The sequence below is a fragment of the Pseudophryne corroboree genome, chromosome 6, assembly GCF_028390025.1.
Source record: "Pseudophryne corroboree isolate aPseCor3 chromosome 6, aPseCor3.hap2, whole genome shotgun sequence".
NCBI lineage: Eukaryota > Metazoa > Chordata > Amphibia > Anura > Myobatrachidae > Pseudophryne > Pseudophryne corroboree.
The window spans coordinates 568,139,785-568,164,663 of record NC_086449.1 but is presented as its reverse complement, the minus strand read 5'-3'; the positions used below and the strand labels follow the sequence as shown (position 1 = coordinate 568,164,663).

At 47.8% G+C, this 24,879-nt stretch overlaps 1 protein-coding gene across 4 annotated transcripts in view; it reads left to right on the top strand.

The window, feature by feature from the left end:
* Positions 1-24,879, top strand: part of PARPBP (PARP1 binding protein) — a 139,025-nt gene that overhangs the window by 49,910 nt on the left and 64,236 nt on the right. For all 4 annotated transcript variants that reach the window (XM_063927801.1, XM_063927798.1, XM_063927799.1 and 1 more), the window contains exons 4-6: positions 7,269-7,370; positions 7,452-7,622; positions 8,151-8,305. In XM_063927801.1, coding sequence (XP_063783871.1) covers positions 7,269-7,370; positions 7,452-7,622; positions 8,151-8,305 — 428 coding nt within the window. The remainder of the gene's footprint in view (positions 1-7,268; positions 7,371-7,451; positions 7,623-8,150; positions 8,306-24,879) is intronic.

Below are 24,879 nucleotides of genomic sequence, written 5' to 3'. Positions count from 1 at the left end.
GCTCCTTCCCAGGAACAGAAGCCCTCCCCGGCTTCTACAAAAGCCTCAGCATGACGCTGGGGCTTCTCAAGCGGACTCGGGGACGGTGGGAGGTCGTCTCAAAAATTACAGCGCGCAGTGGGCTCACTCGCAGGTAGATCCCTGGATCCTGCAGATAATATCTCAGGGGTACAGGTTGGAATTAGAGACAGATCCACCTCGCCGTTTCCTGAAGTCGGCTTTACCAACGTCCCCTTCCGAAAGGGAGACGGTTTTGGAAGCCATTCACAAGCTGTACTCTCAGCAGGTGATAGTCAAGGTACCTCTTCTACAACAAGGGAAGGGGTATTATTCCACTCTATTTGTGGTACCGAAGCCGGATGGCTCGGTAAGGCCTATTCTAAATCTGAAGTCCTTGAACCTGTACATAAAGAAGTTCAAGTTCAAGATGGAGTCACTCAGAGCAGTGATAGCGAACCTGGAAGAAGGGGACTTTATGGTATCCTTGGACATCAAGGATGCGTATCTCCACGTTCCAATTTACCCCTCACACCAGGGGTACCTCAGGTTCGTTGTACAAAACTGTCACTATCAGTTTCAGACGCTGCCGTTTGGTTTGTCCACTGCACCTCGGGTCTTTACAAAGGTAATGGCCGAGATGATGATTCTTCTTCGAAGAAAAGGCGTATTAATTATCCCATACTTGGACGATCTCCTAATAAGGGCAAGGTCCAGAGAACAGCTAGAGATGGGATTAGCAATATCTCAAGAGGTGCTAAAGCAGCACGGATGGATTCTGAATATTCCAAAATCCCAATTAATGCCGACAACTCGTCTGCTGTTCCTAGGGATGATTCTGGACACGGTTCAGAAAAAGGTTTTTCTTCCCGAGGAAAAAGCCAAGGAGTTATCCGACCTGGTCAGGAATCTCCTAAAACCAGGAAAGGTGTCTGTACATCAATGCACGCATCTTCAGATGCACCTGCGGATAACCCTGTCTCCAAGGACAAGGGTATCTCTTCTGTGGTGGTTGCAGAGGGCTCATCTATTGGAGGGCCGCAGATTCGGCATACAGGATTGGATCCTGGTGACCACGGACGCCAGCCTGAGAGGCTGGGGAGCAGTCACACAAGGAAGAAACTTCCAGGGAGTGTGGTCGAGCCTGGAAAAGTCTCTTCACATAAACATTCTGGAACTAAGAGCAATCTACAAGGCTCTAAGCCAGGCGGAACCTCTGCTTCAAGAAAGACCGGTGTTGATCCAGTCGGACAACATCACGGCAGTCGCCCATGTAAACAGACAGGGCGGCACAAGAAGCAGGAGTGCAATGGCAGAAGCTGCCAGGATCCTTCGCTGGGCGGAGAATCACGTGATAGCAAATGTCAGCAGTGTTCATCCCGGGAGTGGACAACTGGGAAGCAGACTTCCTCAGCAGACACGATCTTCACCCGGGAGAGTGGGGACTTCATCCAGAAGTTTTCCACATGCTAATAAACCGTTGGGAAAGACCAATGGTGGACATGATGGCGTCTCGCCTCAACAAAAAACTGGACAGGTATTGCGCCAGGTCAAGAGATCCGCAGGCAATAGCTGTGGACGCGCTGGTAACACCTTGGGTGTACCAGTCGGTGTATGTGTTTCCTCCTCTGCCTCTCATACCAAAGGTATTGAGAATCATACGGCAAAGCGGAGTAAGAACGATACTAGTGGCTCCGGATTGGCCAAGAAGGTCTTGGTACCCGGAACTTCAAGAGATGGTCACGGACGATCCGTGGCCTCTACCTCTAAGACAGGACCTGCTTCAGCAGGGACCGTGTCTATTCCAAGACTTACCGCGGCTGCGTTTGACGGCGTGGCGGTTGAACGCCAGATCCTAAAAGGAAAAGGCATTCCAGAAGAAGTCATTCCTACCTTGATTAAGGCAAGAAAGGAAGTCACCGCGAAGCATTATCACCGCATTTGGCGGAAATATGTTGCGTGGTGCGAGGATCGGAGTGCTCCGACGGAGGAATTTCAACTGGGTCGTTTCCTACATTTCCTGCAATCAGGATTGTCTATGGGTCTCAAATTGGGATCTATTAAGGTTCAAATTTCGGCCCTGTCAATATTCTTCCAAAAAGAATTGGCCTCAGTTCCTGAGGTCCAGACTTTTGTCAAAGGAGTACTGCATATACAGCCTCCTGTGGTGCCTCCGGTGGCACCGTGGGATCTAAATGTAGTTTTAGATTTCCTCAAATCCCATTGGTTTGAACCACTAAAAAATGTGGATTTGAAATATCTCACATGGAAAGTGACTATGTTACTGGCCCTGGCGTCCGCCAGGAGAGTATCTGAACTGGCGGCTTTATCTTATAAAAGCCCTTATTTAATTTTCCATTCGGATAGGGCAGAGCTGCGGACGCGTCCGCATTTTCTCCCTAAGGTGGTATCAGCGTTTCACCTGAACCAGCCTATTGTAGTGCCTGCGGCTACAAGCGACTTGGAGGACTCCAAGTTGTTGGACGTTGTCAGAGCTTTAAAAATATACATTTCAAGGACGGCTGGAGTCAGAAAATCTGACTCGCTGTTTATACTGTATGCACCCAACAAGTTGGGTGCGCCTGCTTCTAAGCAGTCGATTGCTCGTTGGATTTGTAACACAATTCAACTTGCACATTCTGTGGCAGGCCTGCCACAGCCTAAATCTGTTAAGGCCCATTCCACAAGGAAGGTGGGCTCATCTTGGGCGGCTGCCCGAGGGGTCTCGGCATTACAACTCTGCCGAGCAGCTACGTGGTCAGGGGAGAACACGTTTGTAAAATTCTACAAATTTGATACCCTGGCAAAGGAGGACCTGGAGTTCTCTCATTCGGTGCTGCAGAGTCATCCGCACTCTCCCGCCCGTTTGGGAGCTTTGGTATAATCCCCATGGTCCTTTCAGGAACCCCAGCATCCACTAGGACGATAGAGAAAATAAGAATTTACTTACCGATAATTCTATTTCTCGGAGTCCGTAGTGGATGCTGGGCGCCCATCCCAAGTGCGGATTATCTGCAATACTTGTACATAGTTATTGTTAACTAATTCGGGTTATTGTTTGGGGAGCCATCTTTCAGAGGCTCCTCTGTTATCATACTGTTAACTGGGTTTAGATCACAAGTTGTACGGTGTGATTGGTGTGGCTGGTATGAGTCTTACCCGGGATTCAAAATCCTCCCTTATTGTGTACGCTCGTCCGGGCACAGTACCTAACTGGAGTCTGGAGGAGGGTCATAGGGGGAGGAGCCAGTGCACACCACCTGATCTGGAAAAGCTTTACTTTTTGTGCCCTGTCTCCTGCGGAGCCGCTATTCCCCATGGTCCTTTCAGGAACCCCAGCATCCACTACGGACTCCGAGAAATAGAATTATCGGTAAGTAAATTCTTATTTTCTGCTAGGCGTGTCTTATGGACCCGACAGTGGACTGGTGATGCCGACTCCAAGAGACATATGGAGTTGTTGCCTTACACTGGTGAGGAATTGTTTGGAGAGGGACTCTCGGACCTCGTCTCCACGGCTACGGCAGGTAAATCAAATTTTTTGCCATATATTCCCTCACAATCTAAGAAAGCGCCTCATTATCAAATGCAGTCCTTTCGTTCCAATAAAAGCAAGAGAGCACGTGGATCGTCCTTTCTTGCCAGAGGTAAGGGCAGAGGGAAAAGCTGCATAACACAGCTAGTTCCCGGGAACAGAAGTCCTCCCCGGCCTCTGCAAAATCCACCGCATGACGCTGGGGCTCCCCTGAGGGAGTCTACTCCTGTGGGTGCACGTTTTCGACTGTTCAGCCACGTCTGGGTCCACTCACAGGTGGATCCATGGGCAATAGAAATAGATTCCCAGGGTTACAAGCTGGAATTCGAAGAAGTGCCTCCTCGACGGTTTTTCAAATCTGCCCTACCGAAACAACCCCTGGAAAGGGAGATAGTGTTACATGCGATTCACAAATTGTGTCTTCAACAAGTGGTGGTAGAGGTTCCCCTGCTTCAAAGAGGGCAGGGGTACTACTCAACTCTGTTTGTGGTTCCGAAACCGGACGGTTCGGTCAGACCCATTTTACATTTAAAATCCCTGAACCTTTACTTAAAACGGTTCAAGTTCAAAATGGAATCGCTCAGGGCAGTCATCGCCAGCCTGGAAGGGGGAGATTTTTTGGTATCTCTGGACATAAAGGATGCATACCTGCATGTCCCCCATATATCCTCCTCATCAGGCGTACCTGAGATTTGCGGTACAGGATTGTCATTACCAATCTCAGATGTTGCCGTTTGGGCTTTCCACGGCCCCGAGAATTTTCACCAAGGTAATGGCGGAAATGATGGTGCTCCTGCGCAAGCAGGGTGTCACAATTATCCCGTACTTGGATGATCTCCTCATAAAAGCGAGATCACGGGAGAAGTTGCTGAACAGCGTATCACTTTCACTGAATGTGTTACAGCGACACAGCTGGATTCTCAATATTCCAAAGTCGCAGCTGAATCCTACAACTCGTCTGCCCTTCTTGTGCATGATTCTGGACACAGAACAGAAAAGGGTTTTTCTTCCGACTGAAAAAGCGCAGGAACTCATGACTCTAGTCATGAACCTGTTGAAACCAAAACAAGTGTCAGTACATCATTGCACTCAAGTTCTGGGAAAGATGGTGGCAACATACGAAGCCATTCCATACGGCAGATTTCATGCAAGGACCTTCCAATGGGACCTATTGGACAAATGGTCCGGGTCACATCTGCAATTGCATCAGCGGATCACCCTGTCCCCCAGGGCCAGAGTATCTCTCCTGTGGTGGCTAAACAGTGCTCACCTTCTAGAGGGCCGCAGGTTCGGCGTTTAGGACTGGATCCTGGTGACCACGGACGCGAGCCTCAGAGGTTGGGGAGCAGTCACACATGGAAGAAATTTCCAAGGACTTTGGTCAAGTCAAGAGACTTGTCTTCACATCAACATCCTGGAACTAAGGGCCATATACAACGCCCTACGTCAAGTGGAGATCTTACTTCGCAATCGACCAGTTCTGATTCAGTTAGACAACATCACCGCAGTAGCTCATGTAAACCGCCAAGGCGGCACAAGGAGCAGAGTGGCAATGGCGGAAGCCACCAGAATTCTTTGCTGGGTGGAGAATCATGTAAGCGCTCTCAGCAGACACGATCTGCATCCGGGAGAGTGGGGACTTCATCAGGAAGTCTTTGCGCAGATTGCAAGTCGGTGGGGACTACCCCAAATAGACATGATGGCATCCCATCTCAACAAAAAGCTACAAAGGTATTGTGCCAGGTCAAGAGACCCTCAGGCGGTAGCTGTGGACGCCCTAGTGACACCGTGGGTGTTCCAGTCAGTATATGTGTTTCCTCCTCTTCCTCTCATACCCAAGGTGTTGAGGATAATAAGAAAAAGAGGAGTGAGAACAATTCTCATTGTTCCAGATTGGCCACGAAGGACCTGGTATCCGGATCTGCAAGAAATGCTCACAGAAGATCCGTGGCCTCTTCCTCTAAGGCAGGACCTGTTACAACAAGGTCCCTGTCTGTTCCAAGACTTACCGCTGCTGCGTTTGACGGCATGGCGGTTGAACGCCGGATCCTAGCGGAAAAAGGTATTCTGGATGAGGTCATTCCTACGCTAATAAAGGCTAGGAAGGACGTGATATCTAAACATTATCACAGAATATGGCGAAAATATGTTTCTTGGTGTGAGGCCAGGAATGCTCCTACGGAAGAATTCCGTCTAGGCCGTTTTCTTCACTTCCTACAAACTGGAGTGAATTTCGGCCTAAAATTAGGCTCCATTAAAGTTCAGATTTCGGCCTTATCCATTTTCTTTCAAAAGGAATTGGCCTCTTTACCTGAAGTACAGACTTTTGTGAAGGGAGTACTGCATATTCAGCCTCCTGTTGTACCTCCGGTGGCGCCTTGGGACCTTAACGTGGTGTTAAGTTTCCTTAAGTCACATTGGTTTGAACCACTTAAAACAGTGGAGTTGAAATATCTCACTTGGAAGGTGGTCATGTTGTTAGCCTTGGCTTCGGCTAGGCGAGTTTCGGAATTAGGGGCTTTTATGTGATAAAGCCGCCATCTGGTTTTCCATATGGATAGAGCGGAGTTGCGGACCCGTCCTCAATTCCTACCTAAGGTGGTCTCATCCTTTCATATGAACCAACCTATTGTCGTGCATGTGGCTACACGTGACTTGGAGGATTCAGAGTCCCTTGATGTGGTCAGGGCTTGAAAATTTACGTGGCCAGAACGGCTAGGATCAGAAAAACAGAAGCACTGTTTGTCCTGTATGCAGCCAAGAAGGTTGGCGGCCCTGCTTCAAAGCAGACTATTGCTCGCTGGATCTGTAACACAATTCAGCAGGTGCATTCTACGGCAGGATTGCCGTTACCGAAATCGGTTAAGGCCCATTCCACTAGGAAGGTGGGCTCCTCGTCTTGGGCGGCTGCCCGAGGGGTCTCGGCACTACAGCTGTGCCGAGCTACTACTTGGTCGGGGTCAAACACCTTTGCAAAGTTCTATAAGTTTGATACCCTGGCTGAGGAGGACTTCCTGTTTGCTCAATCGGTGCTGCAGAGTCATCCGCACTCTCCCGCCCGTTTAGGAGCTTTGGTATAATCCCCATGGTCCTTACGGAGTCCCAGCATCCTCTAGGACGTTAGAGAAAATAAGATTTTAAACCTACCGGTAAATCTTTTTCTCGTAGTCCGTAGAGGATGCTGGGCGCCCGTCCCAAGTGCGGACTACTTCTGCAAGACTTGTATATAGTTATTGCTTACATAAGGGTTATGTTATAGTTTCATCGGTTTTGGGCCGATGATATGTTGTTCTTCATACTGTTAACTAGATAGTATATCACAAGTTATACGGTGTGGCTGGTATGAATCTTGCCCTTGGATTACAAAAATCCGTCTCCTCTGGGCACAGTTTCTCTAACTGAGGTCTGGAGGAGGGGCATAGAGGGAGGAGCCAGTGCACACCCAGAGTCAGTCTTTCTTAAAGTGCCCATGTCTCCTGCGGAGCCCGTCTATCCCCATGGTCCTTACGGAGTCCCAGCATCCTCTACGGACTACGAGAAAAAGATTTACCGGTAGGTTTAAAATCTTATTATCTGCCTCCCCTGCAGTGCACATGGTTTTGCCCAACTGCTAAAAAATTTCCTGCTGCGATCAACTTGGAATTACCCCCATAGTCAGAGCAGTTTTCAATGTATCATTTTGAGTCCTTTAAACTGGGCAAAAAGCATATAACAGTGTAGCTTTGTGCTTAAACAGGACCACTTACTGGAGTTTCTTTCTGGTTCTCAATCAGAAGATGCAGATCTTGGGTTCTTACCAGTTTCAACACCGTGCAAGAATAATATGGATTTTCTGAAGGTAATTTTAAGCTAAAGGTCAGGTGGTATGTTCTGAACAAATTCAGCTAGATAAACGTTTTTCTTATGTATATCTTTACAGATGAAAAGAGTGGTTAAGACAGTCTTTTGTTCATATTTACATCTACTGGTGAATTCTAAAAATGACATTGCTCTAGCTCAAGTACTTAATTGTCCTGACCGAGGACTTGGCAGAGAAGCTTTCACGGACCTCAAACATGCTTCGAGAAAGAAGCAGATGTCCCTGTTCTTGGTTTGTATAATTATATTTGCATTTCTTGGTAAATTATATAAAAATATTGTTTGCAAATTGTATATGCTAGGTAATGCTACTACTTAGTTGTTACAGCTCATTTCTACAGAGTTCTCAGGTCTTACTAACGAGGATCAGTGCTATTTTCTAATGGTCCCTACACATGGGCGATAATTCTGAAATATATGACAGTGTCCACTTTATATAATGGAAATGGTCCTTTTTTTCTTATATACTGTGGGTGTTGGTAATATATAAGTGTGTGTATATGTGTGTGTATATATATATATGTGTGTGTGTGTGTGTATATATATATATATATATATATATATATATATATATATATATATATAATATATGTGTGTGTGTGTGTGTGTGTGTATATATGTGTATATATATATATATGTATATATATATATATATATATATAAAATTTTCTCTGTAACTTGTCTAGGTTAGTTTTTGTTTGTGAAATACAATCTGAAGTGTACACAAGTTTTAAAGAAAGGAGAAAAACTTTCATTACAGGTGGCAATGTCATTTGTAAGAACAGTGGAGCTTGGAGGGAAAGGTTATGCTCCCTCAGAATCTGATCCGTTAAGAAAACACATGAAAGGACTTTCACACTTTGTTACCTTTATGGACCGACTTGATGAAATTCTTGGAGAAACACATAATACAAGGTAACTTCCTATGTCCCATTTGTAAAATGGGTTGAAGAGAAAGCAATGCCAATGTTTCAAAATAACAAACAATCAATTAATAATTGTATATTAGGCTTTGTATTGCTGAGTAATGTATATGCATACCTCCCAGCTGTCCTGCTGTCGTGAAGCCTTAAAGGGCACACCCACTTTGTGACAGAGATGCACCCCCTCTGTGATGTGGCCTCACCCTTAAGGGCCCCATACACTAATGCGACATGTCGGACCCTCATGTCGAAGGCGATCACTCCGGCAGCCTCCCAGGCGGCAGGATTGCATAAGATACATCGTATGCGGCCCTTTTCGCTTACGATGTATCTTGTGCGATCCCAGCCATGCCTGCGGGGTCCGACATATCACGAGTGCAGCACAGTCAATCTAGGGGATCCAATCCGATGCTCACGGGACTGCGCATCAGATCGGATGTAAAACTCATCTGAAATGCCCGATTTCATCCGATATATCGTCCCGAATGGCCGAAATCTGATGAAATCTGGCATTATCGTTCTAGTGTATGGGGCCCTTTAGTCCTGATAGGCTCAATCCCCCCAATGTTGAGGAATAATTACTGTAACACAGAAAAAAAAGAAAATGCATGTGCACACTCTAACACGAAGAGCACTGGTAAGCAGAACAACTATAATAAACTATTTTACATGGAGTGAAATTGAGGTTTTTAGCCCAATTTTTGACCAAAAAATGTGGGCCCACCGACCATGGCCAGGTGACTTCATCAGGTGTTTCCTACCATCTCTAATAATTACATATTATATAAATATTTACCTATAATAGTGCCCATTGTAATATGTAGACAGCAAATGAAAGGACCCATATTAATTAAAAACACCTATGGGCAGGTGGGTGGGATGTTAGTCCAGTTAGAAGGCGCCTCTACCTTCAAAGGGAGGGGGGCGGGGGGGCAGGCTGGACTGCACACCTTAATTTTAAACATAAAGATGTGCTACCTTGCTGAGGCTTGTAGTGCCACACAGAAAAATAAGATGCAGGTGCACACTGTACCCAGTATTCTGCTTTCAGTTCCATGTAGCTACACAGTGTTGCTGGCTTACTGCAGTCATCTAACCGCGTCCCACTGTGCGTGCACATGCAACTCAGCACAGGGTCAAAACAGACTCTGCAGGTCACACCATCACTCTGTGATAAGTCTTTCATTACCCCTCTCTTTATATCTACAGTAACAGTGAAATCAATCTATGTGCATTATATAACGTTGCATATTTCCCCTCTAACAGAGCTAGAAGAAAGAAGAGTGGTGAGTACAGCGCCGGCGTCCCGGTTAGCAGCACAAAGGTGTGAGCGCAGCTCTGACAAACTGTGCACTGGGAAGGCTCAGCAACACACTGTGTAGGCGCTTTGAGGGGCGTCCTGAGCAAGCGCGAATACACCCTACTCTGGTCACGCAGCTAACGGGCTAATCCCGTTGTTAGCACAAAGAAACCTCAGGCCAGTTTAAACAATTAGTGCTGGAAGCTGCACGCCAATACAAGGGGCGGGGCTTCCTCTCTGAGCGGATCCAGCACTCACCAGCTCCATTTTCTCCCTGCAGATCATAGGAGACACTGACTGGGAGCGCTGCCCTCCACATAACTCCAGCTATAACTCTGCGGTACCAGGGTGTTATAGACAGGGGTATGAGTGTGATAGTAGTACTAATTACCCTATTAAGGTTGGTTAGTTAGCGCCGGGCTTTTATCATAACTGCCTACGGGGGCACTGTGTGGATGGCTCCTTATACTCTGTGACTCTCTGAAGGTACTCTGTGGGAAACTGTGTCTGACATTTTCCTGTGTGTGTGTGTGTGTGTGTGTGTGTGTGTATCCACATTACCATGTCTAAGGACTGTGTCCTGTGCTGCAGAGTGTTTATCTTCTCATGAAGAGTCTATTCCATGTACTCAGGGCTGCAATACTCTGTCTCCGCAGTCTGAATCCGAACCCCCATGGGTGGATTCTTTAAGGGGAATGATATCCCAGATTGCAACTAGGATGTCACATACTGAGAAAGAGACACAGTTTTTGAGAAAATCTGTAGAGGGTTTGAAGTATTCAGCACCCACTTCTTCGTCTAAACCTCCACCTACATACCCACAAAAACGTACACTTTCACAGATAATGCAAGCTGACACTGATACCGACTCAGTGGGTGGTGATGGGGATATGCAGGGAGGAGATGCATCCCTTGCTAAAGGGGTGCAACTGATGATTGAAGTCATTATGGATGTTTTGCATATTTCTGAGAAGGTACCTGAGCAGGAAGAGGAATCTTATTTTATAGTAAATAAGAAATCCTCGCTTACCTTCCCTGCTTCTAAGGAGTTAAACTCCTTGTTTGAAAAATCCTGGGAAAACCCAGAGAAAAAATTCCAGATCCCTAAAAGAATTTTCATTGCTTTCCCTTTCCCTGAAGAGGATAGGAAGAAGTGGGAAATCCCACCTATAGTAGGCGCTTCTGTATCTAGGTTGTCTAAAAAGGTGGTTTACCTGTCCCTGGTTCAACTGCCTTTAAAGGAGCGGACTGACCGCAAGATTGATACTACGCTCAAATCACTATACACTGCTACAGGCGTGGCTTTAAGACCCACTATTGCTTGTGCGTGGATTTCTAAAGCTATAGTAAAGTGGTCAGGCACATTACTAGAGGAATTGGATACTATGGGGTATATGCAATTGTGGTCGAATTCCCGAAATTGTCGAATTTCGGGTCATTTTCGACCAAAAAAAAAAATTCCCCTATGCAATCCAGTGCTTTCCGACCAAAAAACGGACTTTCAAAATTCGACTTTTTGAAATTCGAATTTTTGCAAATTCGACTTTTCTGCAATGATACAAGTGCTGCAATTCGACCAAAGCATATTCAATTCAAGTTTTGAAATTCGACAGCAGTGCTTTTAGACAGCAAATTCGTCATTTTCAATCCGCCACACTTTGGAGGGTGAAAACAAATAAAAAAATTTTAAACATGTTTTTTTTGGTGTTTTTTTTTTTTTGGGAATAGCAGATCTATTTATATTAGAAGGGATTAGGTACTTTTTTTTTTTTTTTTGGGAGGCACAAATATTATTTATATATTTTTTAAAATATTATTTTATTTTTTTTATTTATTTTTTTTATGTTGGAAGGGTAAAATCATAAAAAAAAATGGCGTGGGGTCCCCCCTCCAAAGCATAACCAGCCTCTGGCTCATTGAGCTGGTCCTGGTTCTAAAAATGCGGGGAAAAAATTGACAGGGGATCCCCCGTATTTTTAAAACCAGCACCGGGCTCTGCGCCTGGTGCTGGTGCCAAAAATACGGGGGACAAAAAGAGTAGGGGTCCCCCGTATTTTTAACACCAGCATCGGGCTCCACTAGCTGGACAGATAATGCCACAGCCGGGGGTCACTTTTATGCCGTGCCCTGCGGCCGTGGCATTAAATATCCAACTAGTCACCCCTGGCCGGGGTACCCTGGGGGAGTGGGGACCCCTTCAATCAAGGGGTCCCCCCCCCCCAGCCACCCAAGGGCCAGGGGTGAAGCCCGAGGCTGTCCCCCCCCATCCAATGGGCTGCGGATGGGGGGGCTGATAGCCTTTGTGATAATAAAAAGATATTGTTTTTTCCAATAGTACTACAAGTCCCAGCAAGCCTCCCCCGCAAGCTGGTACTTGGAGAACCACAAGTACCAGCATGCGGGAGAAAAACGGGCCCGCTGGTACCTGTAGTACTACTGGGAAAAAAATACCCAAATAAAAACAGGACACACACACCGTCGACAGTAAAACTTTATTTCATACGTCGACACACACATACTTACCTATGTTCACACGCCGACATCGGTCCTCTTCTCCATGTAGAATCCACGGATACCTGTAAAGAAAAGTTCAAAATACTCACCTCAACCATGGTCCAGAGATAAATCCACGGACTTGGCAAAATAAGAAAACGCAAATACCCGCACCAAAAACGGACTGAAAGGGGTCCCATGCTGACACATGGGACACCTTTCCACGAATGAGACCTGTCAGTGACAGCTGTCACTGACAGGTCTCTAAGCCAATCAGGAAGCGCAACGTCGTTGCGCTCACCTGATTGGCTGAGCGCTGTCTGCACTGTGACAGCGCATCGCACAGCTCCCTCCATTATATTCAATGGTGGGAACTTAGCGGCTAGCGGTGAGGTCACCCGCCGGTCAGCGGCTGACCGGCGGGTGACCCCACCGCTACCCGCAAAGTTCCCACCATTGAAAGTAATGGAGCGGCTTTGCGATGCGCTGTCACAGTACAGACAGCGGACAGCCAATCAGGTGAGCGCCACGGAAGTAGCGCTTCCTGATTGGCTGAAGGGACGTCAGTGACAGGAGTCACGTGATGTCCCGGCATTCGGGAGAAAGGGGTCTTATGTGAAAACATTGGACCCCTTTCTAGTCCGGTATGGATCGGTGTTCGGTTTGTTTTTTTGCCAAGAACGTGGATTTACCTCTGGACGTGGATGTACCTCTGGACGCTGGAAGGTGAGTATAATTTTTTCACAGGTACCCTCGGATCGTCGGCGACCGTGGCAGTCGGCGTGTCAACATAGGTAAGTATGTGTGTGTCGGCAGTATGTAATAAAGTTGTACAAGTCACGGTGTCTGTGTCCTGTTTTTATTTGGGTATTTTTTTTCCCAGTAGTACTACAGGTACCAGCGGGCCCGTTTTTCTCCCGCATGCTGGTACTTGTGGTTCTCCAAGTACCAGCTTGCGGGGGAGGCTTGCTGTGACTTGTAGTACTAATGGAAAAAACAATATCTTTTTATTATCACAAAGGCTATCAGCCCCCCCATCCGCAGCCCATTGGATGGGGGGGGACAGCCTCGGGCTTCACCCCTGGCCCTTGGGTGGCTGGGGGGGGGGGGACCCCTTGATTGAAGGGGTCCCCACTCCCCCAGGGTACCCCGGCCAGGGGTGACTAGTTGGATATTTGATGCCACGGCCGCAGGGCACGGCATAAAAGTGACCCCCGGCTGTGGCATTATCTGTCCAGCTAGTGGAGCCCGATGCTGGTGTTAAAAATACGGGGGACCCCTACTCTTTTTGTCCCCCGTATTTTTGGCACCAGCATCAGGCGCAGAGCCCGGTGCTGGTTTTAAAAATACGGGGGATCCCTGGCCAATTTTTCCCCTGCATTTTTAGAACCAGGACCAGCTCAAAGAGCCCGAGGCTGGTTATGCTTTGGAGGGGGGACCCCACGCCATTTTTTTTCCGGGTTTTTCACGTTTTTTCCCGTTTTTTAAAATCGCGGCAAAATCCGCCAAATCGGCCGATTTTCGCCCGCGATTCTGGCGAATCCGTTTTTCATTGAATATGGTGAATCCCGGCAGGCACCTGCCGGGATTCACCTGACGAATTTGGTCGAATTAAAAAACGGCGATAATTGCCGCGAATTCGACCGCAATTGCATATACCCCTATGGATAGGTGTAACATTGATTTGTTTTTACGTCACATACTGGATTCTGCGGGTTTCATGGTGGAGGCCATGAAGGACATTGGCCTGCTTAATGTAAGGGCTACTTCCACGGCAGTATCTGCATGCATAGGACTCTGGCTATGCCGATAGACTGCAGATGCAGAATCCAAGAAAAGTGTGGAGACCCTGCCAGGTCAGGCACTATTTGGGGACGCATTGGATGCATACTGTGGGTTCGTCGACATTTCTTCCTTCCGCAGCAGCACCGGCTAGGAATCCTACGCCTACACTGCAGTCCTTTTGGGACGCAGAATTGAAAAATATCCAAACCCCCACTTTCTTTAGAGGAGGTCGGGAAAAATCCAGAAAACCTGCACCAACAGGTTCCCAGGAACAGAAACCAGATTCTGCTTCCTCAAAATCTTCAGCATGATGGTGGACCTCCCAGCCTGGAGATTGGGCAGGTGGGAGCAAGACTGAAAGATTTCAGTCACGTCTGGGCGTCATCAGGCCTAGACCCCTGGGTGACAGACATTGTTGCCCAGAGCTACAGACTGGAGTTTCAGGAACTCCCACCTCACAGATTCTTCTTATTCTACGGCAGGTTTGGTATGTCCAAGATCTGTTCATAGTATTCGAGGTTAAAAAGAGGCAAAATGCCCATCGCACTGAACCTGTATTTTGTATTAAGTTGAGTTGATTTTAATGTACCTGCTGAAGAATGTTTTATGACTGGTTAACAAGTACAAATAATGTTACTTCCGGATTAACAACTTCAATATTTTAAATGTTGTAACCTTGGATATCCTTTTCAATCAGAAATTCATCCAATCCCCTTTTAAATGCATTTACAGTGTCCACCATTACCGCCTTTCCTGGCAAGGAATTCCAAATCCTTATTACCCTAACAGTGAAGAACCCTTTCCTCCGTTGCGTGCGGAATTTTCTCTCCTCCATCCTCAGCGAGTGCCCACATGTCCTAAACAGAGTTCTTTTAATAAATAATTCCTCTAATAACTTTGTAGTGCGCTTTACATATTTGAAGACATTAATAATGTCTCCTCTTAGACGCCTCTTTTCCAGTGTATACATGTTCAACCTAGTAAGCCTTTCCTCGTAATCCAGTCCCTGTAGCCCTTTAATCAATTTATACCCCTTTTCCACTAGCTGTTTTTGCACGGGGGCGCGCATCGACACGGGTTTTTAGTAGGTGGAAACGGGTCAACACGGATTGAGTGACCCGGGAATCCAACCCGGCTATTTACCTGGGTAGAACACGGTAATGACACGGATAACGGTGCAGTGGAAACGGTCATTACACGTGTTTTCAGACCCGAGTAACGCTCTGAGACGCTGATTGGTGCTTCTGGGGCACTGGAAGATGTCATCCCTGGGAGACACGCTGGGCACATGCAGGCACCGAAGCAGCAAACAAACGCGGATGCACATCTATTGCAGCAGCTACAACACTACGCTGGGCACATGCAGGCATTGAGGCAGCTTGCAAACAAAACACTCTGAAGTCACGCTGGGTACATAGATATTTTTATTGCAGCAGCTTCCAAACAAACAGACAATATACAGCAGCAGAAGCTCCAGCACCGCAACATGGCTAGCCATACCTGGTCAGACACAGAGATCAAAGAGCTGCTTAATATTCGGGGAGAGGAAGAAATTAGAAGGCAGGTGACTGGAACAGTTAAGGATGTGATAGTCTACAAGAACATATCCCTTATGCTGGCATAAAGGGGCATCCAAAAAACCCAGCAACAAGTCGTTAACAAATTGAAGGCACTACGCAGACAATTCACCAAAGTACACGACCATAACCGCAAGAAAAGTGGTGCTGGGCGTATGGAATGGGCATATTATGACCTATGCTATAGTGTCTTCGGCAAAACTGCGGTAACAAATCCCATAGCACTATCGTCATCCAGCTCTGCCAGTCGCCAGGACTGTGACGAAACACAGCACAGCCTTCCCAGCTCACAATGCAGCCCATCATCTCCGCTGCTTATATCGATAGGTAGCCCTCTCTGCAAAGAATTGAGCTCTCCTTCTCCAGCTCTGCAGTAGGTAGCACAAGGTGAAAAGCTGCATCAAGCTGTCTGCAGTTTACTGCTGCTTTCTGCTACAAACAGTCTGCGACTCCATGCTAGACACAGCTACTGCAGCGGCGTCCATTGCTGCAATGCTGTGAGCAGGCCCCACCCCTCCCTTTTGGTCATTTTGATGACATCATCTTGATGAGACAGTAAAAAGTCCATTTGTGATGACGGCAATAGGCTTTTACAGAGCTTACCCGGGTTAGGTGGAAACAGATCAGACACGGGAATAACCCGTGTCGAAGTGTAGTGGAAACGGGGGAGCCAACACGGGTTGTAGCCATGTTAAACATCCCGGATCGGACACGGTACGTAGGTGGAAAAGGGGTATTAGTAGCTCGCCTTTGAACCCTTTCGAGTTCACCGATATCTTTTTATTTTTATCCTCATATGTCCTAGGGGTCTACTTCAGTACCATGGGGTATAGACGGTTCCGCAGGAGCCATGGGCACTTTAAGACTTTTCAAGGGAGTGAACTAGCTCCTCCCTCTATGCCCTCCTCCAGACCCCAGTTTAGAAAATGTGCCCAGGCAGACTGGATGCACTCCATGGGAGCGCTACTGAGTTTCTCTGAAATACTTTGTTAGGTTTTTTATTTTCAGGGAGGACTACTGGCAACAGTCTCCCTGCATTGTGGGACTTATGGGGCAGAAGTAGGAACCAACTTCCTGAATAGTTTCATGGCTTTGCTTCTGGCTGACAGGACACCATTAGCTCCTGAAGGGTACTGAACACTAGCTGCGTCTATGCGCTCACTCCCACAGCCCGCCGTCACCCCCCTTACAGAGCCAGAAGACAGGTGAGTGTACAGAAGAGGATCTTCAGTCATCGTGATGGCTAAAAGGTACCGCGCAGCGGGCGGGAACGCTGCGCGCCATGCTACCCTTCAACACAGGCACAGCAGGGTGCAGGGCGCGGGGGGGAGGGCACCCTGGGCAGCATGAAACCGAATCAAAACTGGCTAATAAGGGGACATAAGTTGCTGAGGCACAATCCTACCCCCGCCAGTATAAAAATTAGTATTGAAATTGCTGAGGGGAAACGCGCCATTGTGGGTGCGGGGCTTCCTCCTCAGTCAGCCAGCACACTGCTCGGTGCCATTTTCTCTTCAAGCAAGCTGCAGAGAAGAACGCTGGTCCTCCTCCACTTCTGAACAAGTATCAGGGTGCAAAACAGGGGGGGGGGGCACAGTATAAATTGGTGCTGTATTGTGAATTTATTATAAATGCGCTACAGGTCTGTGGGCAGTTTTGTGTTACACAGGGTTTTTATCACTAGCGCTGGGTTGTGAGCTGGCAAATCCTTTTGTGTCCTTCTGACAGATTTTACTGTGGGTCTGTCCCCTATGGTGTGGTTGTGCACGTGTGTGACATGTCTGAGGCAGACATTTTAGGGACACAGAGTTGTAATGTGGTGGTGCTGCCGGCACACCACGTGCCTGAATGGGTGAAAGAATTACGTGATAGTGTGAATCATATCAGTAAGAGGTGGGATAAGTCTGAGTCTCATGCAGAAAACTGGAGAAAATCAGTGGAGGATGTGATTTTTCATAGTTCTGCCCTTTCATCCAAAGGTGACCCCTCTGGGTCACATAAGAGACCATTTGCACAAATAGTACAAACTGATACCGGCACGGACTCTGACTCCTGTGTCGACACTAGTGATTCCAGGGGAATAGATCCTAAATTGGAAAAAGGCATTCAATACATGATTGTTGCTATAAAGGAAGTCTTGGAAGTTACGGAAGCCCCTCCTTTACCTCAGGAGAAGGCTTATTTTTATAAGGAAAAGAAAATTAATGTAACTTTTCCACCTTTTCACAAGCTAAATACTCTCTTTGAGGGAGTTTGGGCAAACCATGAAAAGAAATTTCAGATTCCCAAAAGAATTCAGGTTGCTTATTCCTTCCCAGCAGAGGACAGGAAAAGATGGGAGTCACCCCCCCGTTCTAGACAGTGCCCTGTCACGTTTAGCTAAAAAGGTGATTCTCCCTGCACCTTGGACGGCTTCACTAAAGGAGCCGGCAGACCGCAAGTTGGAGACTACGTTAAAATCTATTTATGTGGCCAATGGTACGCTACTCAGGCCCACCATTGCTTGTGCGTGGGTGAGTAGTGCTATTGAAGAATGGTCAGACAACTTGTCATCTGAAATTAACACGATAGATAGAGATGAGATACTCCTAACCTGAGGTCAAATTAAAGACGCTGCTACATACATGCTAGAAGCCATGAAAGATATTGGGCTCTTGGGTTCAAAAGCCGCTACTATGGCAGTCTCAGCTCGGAGGGCGTTGTGGATTCGCCAATGGAATGTTGACGCAGATTCCAAAAGAAACTTGGAGGCTCTCCCGTATAAAGGTGAGGCCTTGTTCGGAGATGGGCTGGATGCTTTAGTCTATGCGGCTACCGCAGGTAAGTCGACATTCTTGCCTTATGCTCCTGCGCCGGCAAAAAAGACACCTCACTCAGATGCAGTCCTTTTGGCCCAACAAGTACAAAAAGGGGTAAAGGTTCCCTCTTTCTTTGCAGGTAGAGGGAGGGGAAGAGGAAAAAAGTCCACAGCGTCTCCAGGAGCGCTGGAGCAGAAATCAACCCCTGCTTCTGACAAATCTGCAGCATGACGCTGGTGCTCCCGTGCAGGAGTCCGCTCGGGTGGGAGCACGTCTGAAACTTTTCAGTCAGCTCTGGGTTCAATCTGGCCTTGACCCATGGGTCTTGCAAATAGTGTCCCATGGATACAAACTGGAGTTTCAAGACGTCCCCCCATGCCGATTTTTCAAATCGACCTTGCCAGCTTCTCTTCTGGACAGAGAAGTAGTAACAGCTGCAATTCAAAAATGTCAGGATCAGGTCATTGTCCTGATACCCTTGTCATAACAGGGAGAAAGTTTTTATTCAAGCCTCTTCGTAGTTCCGAAGCTGGATGGCTCGGTCAGACCAATTTTAAACCTGAAATCTCTGAATCTCTACCTGGAAAGATTCAAGTTCAAGATGGAATATCTGAGGGCAGTGATTTCCAGTCTGGAGGAAGGGGACTTCATGGTGTCAGTAGACATAAAAGATGCTTACTTGCATGTTCCCATTTATCCACCTCATCAAGCTTATCTGAGATTCGCAGTACAGGATTGCCATTACCAGTTCCAGACGTTGCCGTTCGGGCTCTCCACGGCACCGAGGGCATTCACCGAGGTGATGGCAGAGATGATGGTCCTCCTTCAACAACAAGGATTCAATATAATTCCTTACCTGGACAATCTCCTGATAAAAGCGAGATCCAGGGAACGGTTGGTACAGAACATTGCACTCTCCCTGTCAGTACTCCAACAACACGGTTGGATCATGAATTTTCCGAAGTCGCAGTTGGAACCGACGACAAGATTGTCCTTTCTGGGGATGATACTGGACACGGAAGTACAGAGGGTATTTCTTCCGGTAGAAAAGGCTCAGAGAATGGTCAAACAGATTTTGAAGCCAACAAGAGTGTCGATACATCAATGCATTCGTTTGTTGGGAAAGATGGTAGCGGCCTACGAGGCCATACAGTTTGGCCGATTCCATGCCACAGTATTCCAGTGGGACGTGTTGGACAAGTGGTCCGGAACCCACCTACACATGCACCAGAAGATAATCTTGTCCTCCAAAGCCAGGATTTCGCTCCTGTGGTGGCTACACAGTTCTCACCTATTAGAGGGACGCAGGTTCGGGATTCAGGACTGGGTCCTAGTAAACACAGATGCAAGTCTCCGAGGCTGGGGAGCAGTCACACAGGGAAAAAGCTTCCAAGGAAAATGGTCAAGTCAGGAATCCTGTCTTCACATAAATGTTCTGGAATTGAGAGCCATTTACAACGGCCTTCTACAAGCAGGGCATCTTCTTCAAGATCAACCCATGCAGATCCAGTCGGACAATGTAACAGCAGTCGCGTACATAAACCGTCAGGGCGGAACGAAAAGCAGAGCGGCAATGGCAGAGGTGACGAAGATCCTCCTCTGTGCAGAAAAACATGCAAGAGCTCTGTCTGCAATTTTCATTCCAGGAGTGGACAACTGGGAAGCAGACTTCCTCAGCAGACACGATCTCCATCCAGGAGAGCGGGGCCTCCACCAAGAAGTCTTCGCAGAGGTGACAAGTCTTTGGCGAGCTACTCAAGTAGACATGATGGCATCTCGTCTCAACAAGAAGCTTCAGAGATATTGTTCCAGGTCGAGAGACCCTCAAGCAATAGCAGTGGATGCACTAGTGTCACAGTGGGTGTTTCGGTCGGTGTATGTTTTCCCTCCACTTCCACTGATACCAAAAGTTCTCAAGCTCATAAGAAGAACAAGGGTTCGAGCGATCCTCATTGTCCCAGACTGGCCAAGGAGAGCGTGGTATCCAGATCTTCAGGAGTTTCTCATAGAAGATCGTCGGCCTCTTCCTCTTCGCGAGGGCCTGCTGCTGCAGGGGCCGTGCATGTATCAAGACTTACCGTGGCTACGTTTGACGGCATGGCTGAGAGCCGGATCCTAGCCCGAAAAGGGTATTCCCAAAGAAGTCACCCCCACTCTTATTCAGGCCAGGAAAGGAGTAACATCTAGACATTACCACCGTATTTGGAGAATATGTGTCTTTGTGTGATTCCAAGAAGGCTCCTATGGAAGAGGTTCACTTGGGACGTTTTCTCCATTTTCTGCGGGTGTGGATGCGGGCCTAAGATTGGGTTCAGTCAAGGTCCAGATTTCGGCCTTATCAGTTTTCTTTCATAAACAATTGGCCTCCCTTCCAGAAATTCAGACCTTCGTGAAAAGGGTGCTGCACATCCAACCTCCATTTGTGCCTTCGGTGGCACCATAGGACCTTAATGAGGTGTTGCAATTCCTTCAAAAGGAATGGTTTGAACCTCTACAGGAGATAGAATTGACGTTTCTCACTTGGAAAGTGGTCATGCTATTGACCTTGGCTTCCGCAAGGCGGGTTTCTGAGTTGGGGGCCTTATCTCACAAGAGCCCTTACCTGATCTTCCATGAAGATAGGGCAGAGTTGAGAACTCGCCAACAATTTCTTCCGAAGGTGGTTTCGTCTTTCCATATAAATCAGCCTATTGTGGTGCCAGTGGCTACTGACACCTTCACTGCGTCAAAGTCTCTAGATGTGGTTAGAGCTTTGAAAATTTATGTCGCAAGAACAGCTAGGATTCAGGAAAACAGAGGCTCTGTTTATCATGTATGCTCCAAACAAGATTGGGTGTCCTGCTTCTAAGCAGACCATTGCGCGCTGGATCAGAGGGACGATTCAGCACGCTCATTCCATGGCAGGATTGCCGATAACGAAGTCGGTAAATGCCCATTCTACTAGAAAGGTGGGCTCATCCTGGGCGGCTGCCCGGGGGGGTCTCGGCGTTACAACTTTGCCGAGCAGCTACTTGGTCAGGGGCGAAGACGTTTGCAAAGTTTTACAAGTTTGACACCTTGGCCGATGAGGACCTCAAGTTTGGTCAGTCGGTGCTGCAGGGTCATCCGCACTCTCCCGCCCGTACTGGAGCTTTGGTATAACCCCATGGTACTGAAGTGGACCCCAGCATCCTCTAGGACGTATGAGAAACAGGATTTTAATACCTACCAGTAAATCCTTTTTCTCCTAGTCCGTAGAGGATGCTGGACACCCGACCCAGTGTGCACTTTACCTGCAGTTGTTAGTTTTGTAGTTACACGAGTGTTGTGTTACGATTATTTTCGGCTTGTTGCTGCAATTGTTCATGCCCGTTGGCATGTGTTATGTTGAATGCCATGTTGTGCGGTATGGTTTGTGTGAGCTGGTATGAATCTCACCATTAGTTTAAAAGTAAATCCTTTCCTCGAAATGTCTGTCTCCCTGGACACAGTTCCTATACTGAGGTCTGGAGGAGGGGCATAGAGGGAGGAGCCAGTTCACACCCTTGAAAAGTCTTAAAGTGCCCATGGCTCCTGCGGAACCGTCTATATACCCATGGTACAGAAGTGGACACCAGCATCCTCTACGGACTAGGAGAAAAGGATTTACCGGTAGGTATTAAAATCCTGTTTTGTTTTGTTTTTTGTTTTTTTGTTTTTTTATACCGTGGTGCCCAAAACTGAACACAATATTCCAGGTGCGGATGTACCAATGATTTGTACAGCGGCAGAATTACATCCTAGTCCCTTGTTTTCTCTAACGTCCTAGTGGATGCTGGGGACTCCGTAAGGACCATGGGAATAGACTGGCTCCGCAGGAGACAGGGCACTTTAAGAAAGAATTTGGATACTGGTGTGCTCTGGCTCCTCCCTCTATGTCCCTCCTCCAGACCTCAGTTTGAATCTGTGCCCGGACGAGCTGGGTGCTACTTAGTGAGCTCTCCTGAGCTTGCTAAAAAGAAAGTATTTTGTTAGGTTTTTTTATTTTCAGAGAGATCTGCTGGCAACAGACTCTCTGCTACGTGGAACTGAGGGGAGAGAAGCAGCCCTACTCACTGAAGATAGGTCCTGCTTCTTAGGCTACTGGACACCATTAGCTCCAGAGGGATCGTACACAGGATCGCACCCTTGGTCGTCCGATCCCGGAGCCGCGCCGCCGTCCCCCTCGCAGAGCCGGAAGACAGAAGCCGGTGACAGAAGCAAGAAGACTTCGAAATCGGCGGCAGAAGACTCCAGTCTTCATATGAGGTAGCGCACAGCACTGCAGCTGTGCGCCATTGCTCCCACACTAAACCCACATACTCCGGTCACTGTAGGGTGCAGGGTGCAGGGGGGGGCGTCCTGGGCAGCAATTAGAGACCTCTTGGCAAAAGTGGGCATATATACAGTTGGGCACTGTATATATGCATGGGCCCCCGCCATATTTTTACACAGAATCACGGGACAGAAGCCCGCCGCTGAGGGGGCGGGGCTTCTTCCTCAGCACTCACCAGCGCCATTTTCTCTCCACAGCTCCGCTGAGAGGAAGCTCCTCAGGCTCTCCCCTGCAGAAACACTGTAGAAGAGGGTAAAAAGAGAGGGGGGGCACATAAATTTGGCGCAAAAACAGTATATACAGCAGCTACTAGGTTAACACTAAGTTACTGTGTGACTCCTGGGACATATAGCGCTGGGGTGTGTGCTGGCATACTCACTCTCTGTCTCTCCAAAAGGCCTTGTGGGGGAACTGTCTTCAAATAGAGCATCCCCTGTGTGTGTGGTGTCGGTACGCTTGTGTCGGCATGTTTGACGAGGAAGGCTATGTGGAAGCAGAGCGGGAACAAATGAATGTGAGGTCGCCGCCGACGGCGCCGACACCCGATTGGATGGATATGTGGAAGGTTTTAAATGATAATGTTACTTCCTTGCATAAAGGGTTGGATAAAGCTGAAGCCTTGGGACAGCCGGGGTCTCAGCCCATGCCTGATCCTATGTCACAGAGGCCGTCAGGGTCTCGGAAGCGCCCACTATCCCAAATTGTTGACACAGATGTCGACACGGATTCTGACTCCAGTGTCGATGGCGATGATGCAAAGTTACAGCCTAAAATGGCTAAAGCCATCCGTTACATGATTATAGCAATGAAAGATGTGTTGCACATCACAGAGGAAACCCCAGTCCCTGACAAGAGGGTTTATATGTATGGGGAAAAAAGGCAAGAGGTGACCTTTCCCCCTTCACATGAGTTAAATGAGTTATGTGAAAAGGCATGGGAATCTCCAGATAGAAAACTGCAGATTTCCAAACGGATGCTTATGGCGTATCCTTTCCCGCCAACAGACCGTTTACGCTGGGAATCCTCCCCGAGGGTAGACAAAGCTTTAACACGCTTATCCAAGAGGGTAGCCCTACCGTCACAGGATACGGCCACCCTAAAAGATGCTGCGGATAGAAAGTAGGAGGGTATCCTGAAGTCTATTTATACACCTTCAGGTACCCTACTAAGGCCGGCGATTGCGTCGGCCTGGATGTGTAGTGCTGTAGCAGCATGAACAGATACCTTATCTGAGGAACTTGATAACTTGGACAAGGATACTATAGTACTGACCCTGGGGCATATAAAAGACGCTGTCCTATATATGAGAGATGCTCAAAGAGACATTAGCCTACTGGGCTCTAGAATAAATGCAATGTCGATTTTCTGCCAGAAGGGTCCTGTGGACTCGGCAATGGACAGGCGATGCCGACTCAAAAAGGCACATGGAGGTTTTACCTTACAAGGGTGAGGAATTGTTTTGGGACGGTCTCTCGGACCTGGTCTCCACAGCTACGGCTGGAAAGTCAAATTTTTTGCCATATGTTCCCTCACAACTAAAGAAAGCACTGTATTACCAAATGCAGTCCTTTCGATCACAAAGAGGCAAGAAAGTCCGAGGTGCGTCCTTTCTTGCCAGAGGCAGGAGTAGAGGAAAGAAGCTGCACAATACAGCTAGTTCCCAGGAACAGAAGTCCTCCCCGGCTTCCACTAAATCCACCGCATGACGCTGGGGCTCCACAGGCGGAGCTAGGCCCGGTGGGGGCGCATCTCCGAAATTTCAGCCACAAGTGGGTTCACTCCCAGGTGGATCCCTGGGCTATAGAGATTGTGTCTCAGGGATACAAGCTGGAATTCGAAGAGCTGCCCCCTCACCGTTACCTCAAATCGGCCCTGCCAGCTTCCCCCTTAGAGCGGGAAATAGTGTTAGCTGCAATTCACAAATTGTATCTTCAACAGGTGGTGGTTAAGGTTCCCCTCCTTCAACAGGGAAGGGGTTACTATTCGACCATGTTTGTGGTACCGAAACCGGACGGTTCGGTCAGACCCATATTGAATTTAAAATCCCTGAACATATACCTGAAAAGGTTCAAGTTCAAGATGGAATCGCTCAGAGCGGTCATCGCAAGCCTGGAAGGGGGGGATTTTATGGTGTCTATGGACATAAAGGATGCTTACCTTCATGTCCCCATTTATCCACCTCATCAGGCGTACCTCGGATTTGTGGTACAGGATTGTCATTACCAATTCCAGACGTTGCCGTTTGGTCTCTCCACGGCACCGAGAATATTTACCAAGGTA